The sequence below is a fragment of the Mustelus asterias genome, chromosome 25 (assembly GCF_964213995.1).
Source record: "Mustelus asterias chromosome 25, sMusAst1.hap1.1, whole genome shotgun sequence".
Classification (NCBI taxonomy): domain Eukaryota; kingdom Metazoa; phylum Chordata; class Chondrichthyes; order Carcharhiniformes; family Triakidae; genus Mustelus; species Mustelus asterias.
The window spans coordinates 37,879,988-37,885,987 of NC_135825.1; the positions used below are offsets into that span (position 1 = coordinate 37,879,988).

General features: G+C 40.8%; 1 protein-coding gene across 1 annotated transcript in view; it reads left to right on the forward strand.

The window, feature by feature from the left end:
* Positions 1 to 5,595, forward strand: part of LOC144511897 (neuron navigator 1-like) — a 520,961-nt gene extending 515,366 nt beyond the window's left edge. Inside the window, exon 29 of the mRNA XM_078242330.1 lies at positions 5,386 to 5,595. Within this exon, the coding sequence (XP_078098456.1) occupies positions 5,386 to 5,481 (96 nt within the window). The 3' untranslated portion in view covers positions 5,482 to 5,595. The remainder of the gene's footprint in view (positions 1 to 5,385) is intronic.
* The last annotated feature ends 405 nt before the right edge of the window (positions 5,596 to 6,000 follow it).

A 6,000-nucleotide genomic window follows, 5' to 3' on the forward strand; every position in this document is an offset into this window, starting at 1 on the left:
GCGGTATGCCTCAGGGATCAGTGCTGGGCCCACTGTTATTTGTCATTTATATTAATGATTTGGATGAGAATATAGGGGGCACGGTTAGTAAGTTTGCAGATGAAACCAAGATTGGTGGCATAGTGGACAGTGAAGAAAGTTATCTTCAATTGCAACGGGATCTTGATCACTTGGGCCAGTGGGCTGACGAATGGCAGATGGAGTTTAATTTAGACAAATGCGAGGTGATGCATTTTGGTTGATTGAACCAGGGCAGGACTTACTCAGTTAATGGTAGGGCATTGGGGAGCGTTACAGAACAAAGAGATCTCGGGATACATGTTCATAGCTCCTTGAAAGTGGAGTCACAGGTGGACAGAGTGGTGAAGAAGGCATTCGGTATGCTTGGTTTCATCGGTCAGAACATTGAATACAGGAGTTGGGACATCTTGTTGAAGTTGTACAGGACATTGGTAAGGCCACACTTGGAATACTGTGTGTAATTCTGGTCACCCTATTATAGAAAGGATATTATTAAACTAGAAAGAGTGCAGAAAAGATTTACTAGGATGCTACCGGGACTTGATGGATTGAGTTATAAGGAGAGGCTGAATAGACTGGGACTTTTTTCTCTGGAGCGTAGGAGGCTGAGGGGTGACCTTATAGAGGTCTATAAAATAATGAGGGGCATAGACAAGGTAGATAGTCAATATCTTTTCCCAAAGGTCGGGGAGTCTAAAACTAGAGGGCTTAGGTTTAAGGTGAGAGGGGAGAGACACAAAAGTGTCCAGAGGGACAATTTTTTCACACAGAGGGTGATGAGTGTCTGGAACAAGCTGCCAGATGTAGCAGTAGAGGCGGGTACAATTTTATCTTTTAAAAAGCATTTAGATAGTTACATGGGTACGATGGGTATAGAGGGATATGGGCCAAATGCGGGCAATTGGGATTCGCTTAGGGGTTTTTTAAAAAAAGGCGACATGGACAAGTTGGGCCGAAGGGCCTGTTTCCATGCTGTAAACTCTATGACTCTAATAATGCAAAATCTATCCGAACATAGGTCACCTCCCTTTTTTGGTGAGTCATCCATATATTCTATCACTTCTGGAGCAGAGATCCCGCACAATGTGTTCCTGAATCCAAAGACCAAATATAATTGTATCTAACAATATCATAACTTACATATGAATTATATTTTTGAGAAGTAGCTCATGATTATTAAGGGTTGACTGAGTGAGCACAAATCTATAATACTTTATTAGGAAACAAGTCCCTCTTTATTCCAGGCTGTATATTTTGGAAGTGTTTCATTCACTTTGATTTGTAACTTTGAAGTAAGGCACAAATGGGTCATTCATTCAGAAATATTGTGCGTCCTCCAATTTTACACTCCGATTGCTCCACTTCAATTACAGCAACATTGTGCTCAAACATTGGATCTCTGCCCTTTATCCAAACTCATTATTGACATTTCAGTAAAGGACTTCAAATTCCATGTCGTACCACCGCTTGTATAACACTAGTATCCTTAAATATTCAATTTTAAAGTGTTTGACAGTCATCCATATTTTTCAACAGAAGTGTAATGCATTGCATCTTTCCATTGCACATGTTCCACTGAATATTGATAAGCCTGCATCTCTAAGGTACTTCACATTGAAGTGCTTTGCAGTCAGCAAAATCTACTTTAAAGTAATCATAGTGGTAGTTTCTGTTAGTTATAGCTGGGAACTGTTTTAATTACATTATCTTCACAGAAAAAAGTCTGCATCTTTCTTCATCATGTATATTGTTAAATAAAGGTCAAATACAGTATCAAATGAGCATAAGGCAGAGAGTAGGGAATGCTAATTAATTTTGCAACAGAAAGGAAGCTCCAATTTGATGCGCAAGTGTTAATATTTCACTTGCAGTACAATTAAACTAATTTAGTAAGGGGGGAAGGGCACTAACATGAAGGATTAGAGAGGAGAAGTAAGGTGCATGGTACACTGGGAGAGACAAATAGTTTTGGACTCAAAATTGGCAATTTACTCCAGAGTATGGCCCCCTGAACAATCGATACAAGCACATTGTGTTTTTTTTAACATGTGTAATTTAATATTTCAGTGTATTTCTTGGGAAACTTGAGTTGTGATTGTGGACAACAAGCAGACATTTGTATACAAAATGATGAGACCAAAAATAGTTTACTTATCGGATGATGCATGAGATTACAATGGGTTGTATATAATGTTAATGTTATTCACTGGAACACACTTTGCATATGGACCCCAAAAACAAACTTTTAGAAAGAATATGAAAATATTTACTTATAACATACGTAGAAAGACCATGCAATTTACTCATTAATAGCATAATGGACTGAATCTACCATGGAATAGCTATCACCTTTGGATTGCCAGTGCACTCCTTTTGATTTGCCTTACACTGGAGCTCCTAATTGCTCGCCCAGACTTCTGAATTTCCTGAAAAATGTGGAGCATACCTATTCTTGGAGTCCTTCCTTCGTAATGTACGACTGTTGGGAGAAGACAAGCCACATGCCTTTTTTTTTAATGGCACTAGCTAACCGTAAATCAGCTGCTGGGTACCAGAGTTCACAAGGTTGGAAACAGAAAAATTTGCAGGCCTCAATTTCAGGAGGGAAGGGGGATTGCACGGGTAGGCGGGGTCACTGGACAGCAACTCTATTGGAAGCCTTCTTCTGACCAGTGGGTCCTCCGCTCAGGAACAGGAAACCTTTGGACCTCCCGCCTCCTCTTGTGCCCTTTGCCACCTCTGAGAGCAAGCTGTCCCCCTCCCCGGACCTCTTCCCTCTCTAAGTTCCTTCCCTCCCCACATCCCTGCTATTTACCTGCCTGCACTCAATCCCAGGCACAGCACTTCAGTGCCTCTCCCGGCCACTGCAACACTGTGCCTGGATGGGCTGAAGCGCCTTCGGTCAATCAGATCACCTCTCCTACGTGGGGCTTCCTTCCAGGTGAGGACGTAAGTCTTGCCTGTTGCCAATCGGTGCTCATTAGGGCATAAATTGCCAGTGGGTCTGTCGGAGTGGGTGGGGAATTGTTCCCCACCCACTCTCAGGAAGATGCTGTCTGAAAATTTCAGGGCATGGTGATGTCTGTACCTTTAATAAATGTAGCTCACAATATTGTGTTGGAAGTTAATTGATCTTAAAGTAATTTTACTTCTGTGCCTGGACTTTTCAACAGGTCCAGGCAGCGGGCAACCGAGGGGGTCTTCGACCCGACCATCTGCCCCTTTACCATGGCTACATTCACAGCTGGGTGTCCCTGGAGAGGAAGTATGTGATGTCCGAGGGCACTGTTGATGCCTTCCGTGCCCGCTGGGCACCGCAGAGGCTGGGGTGTATTATTGACCCCTTTAATCACATTTTAGTTTGATGTTTTAAGTTTCCTTTCTACTTTGTCTTTTGTTTCGGGCGGTTCCCTTCATTATGGGGGCTGCCCCTTTAATGTGTCCCTCAGTTAATTTGATTTAGTTTAATTGTTTAGTCAAAAAGATTGACTTTGAATTGCTGTTTTAACCGGAGTTCATCACTAAATAGCAAGGTGTTAACGAATGTGAGGGAGCATTCTGACTCCAATTAATTGTGGGTTGGACTGCCTAACTGCTTGATGGGATGAAGCTTTGTCTTGCTCAGTGTCTGATTGTTTCATTCAACATTGCAGTCGATTTTCAGAGAGCTAGTTGGACAGCTGTTCACCATTAAGTTGCTGCAGGGTTTAAACATCTTCACTCTTCCAAAGAGTTTAAGTAGTGGATGGAGTTCAAAGCAAAAAGCAGTTTTCAAAGCCTCCAATGATTTAAAGTGAATCTGTGACAGTTCCTCTTCCAAAGGTCATTCTAACTAAATTACAGGAGTAAAATTTTTGTCGTTTTTCTTTTCTTCGACAATCTGATCATGTGTTGACCATTATAATAATATTGTTCCAATTTATGAAGAGTCAGGCAGTGTTTTATTTTAAATTTTTCTGATCATTTTGAACTTTAACTTGAGGAATTGAGTTGACTGCAATTGGCAATCTCTTTCCAGCTGTTTAGTCACACCATTCTCTATTTTCAGTTGTTTGTTCTCTGCCTTTTTTTTTTCGTTTCTTTTTTGTCACAACCTCACAATTGTTTTTTTATTCATTCGTGGAGCATGGGTGATGCTGGTTGGCCAGAATTTATTGCCCATTCCTAGTTGCCCTTGAGAATGTAGTGGTGAGCTGCCTTCTTGAAACATGCAGTCCACGTGCTGTGAGTTAACCCAGGATGCTGTTAGGGAGTGAATTCCAGGATTTTGACCCAACGACTGCGGAGGAACGGCGATATACTTTTCCATTTGTATCTATTTTGGTGAGCTCTTGAATTGCATTAGCCTTGTTTCACCATTTTATAACAAATCCTCAAACCATTGAACCATACGAACAGAGTCTTCACTTGAAACCAGCTAAATCAATGCGAAAGACTGAATATAAAAGGCAAATATCTATCCCAAATCTATTTTCCACAATCTTTTGTGTTGGTTTAAAAAGAAATATCGTGCTTGAAGCTGCCTCCACCCATCAAATTACCATGCCCTTAGATTAAATTAATCACCATGGAGAGATTTTAATAATTGTACTCATTTGCAGCTGATTGGTAAGGCATTTCAAATTGAGCTATTTTGGGGTGGGGTGGGGTGGGGTGGGGTGGGGTGGGGGGATGTTGGCTAGCGTAGACACTAACAGGCACATTTTGGAAGTTTTCAAATACTTTTTAAGTTATCGAGTAACTGACTGGAAACTGCATGCTGATGTTTAGTATTTTTAGAAGCCACTTTCTGTTAATTTAAACATGAGTTACTCACAGGTGTTAGGTTAAGGCACCCTGAGAGAAAGACTTAATGTCTTGTGAAGAAAACCATTTTCAGCTGCACTGATTAAACTGCACCAAATTACCACTCTTAAATATATGAAGGAATATTTTTAATCCTTACTCACACAGACACTCATCCTCTCTTACACGCACACTCTCTCATCCTCACACTCACGCACAACACACTCTCTCATCCTCTTTCACACACGCACACTCATCCTCACTAACACACATACATACTCATCCTGTCTCACACTCATCCTCTCTCACATACACCTTCACACGCACGCACACTCTCATCCTCACACACACACACTCACTCACTCACTCACTCACTCATCTTCTGGAGAAACCAGCCTTTGATTGGACGAGCTGGAAACCGCACAAAATCCAAATGTTATTGATCTGCGTGGCCTGGTGCAGAACCCGCTGGGGCACCCTGTACTAGCTAATACTAGCTGACAAATTGTTACTCGAGTGGAACTAGTCAAGTACATTGTAGTTTGCTCTTAAATGTTTCTTTTTGTTATATATTTGCAGATGACTATGCTACTGAGGCTCCAGGAGGCAGCCAATTACACCCAAAGTTGTGAAGGTGAAAACATCCTGGAATCATCTTTGCAATCAACACATTGAAAAGAAAAACACATCAAGGAATATGGGAGCCATCTTGTTTTTAATCATGCCACAACTACACTTTGGATATTGTAGTTCTGAAACAGAAGTATATTCTGTCATAGATGTAGTTAGGTAGGGGGCTAAATTAATTGATGGGTAAAATTGTAGGTTTAAGGCCCAAAATCATATGTAAGTTAACTGTGATCATTTATTGTAAATCATATTACATAGCCATCTGGAAAAAAAACATCTAACTATATGGACTGTTAATGCTGTATTTGTACTTTATAATTCAATCTTCAAAAGTGCATGGCAATCATTTAAGCAGAAACAAATAAGATTTTAGTAAGCTTTATTAAGGTTAACTCCTAATCTACAATTCAAACAATTATAGGAACCATCGCTGTTCCACTACTGCTGCCATCTCAGATGTCACACTGGTGCTGACTGGAGAATCTCTCCACCAATCTCTACAGATTATAATGCTCAAAACCTTATTAGTCTACACAGCTTGTGAAACGTGAATGGTGGTGAAAC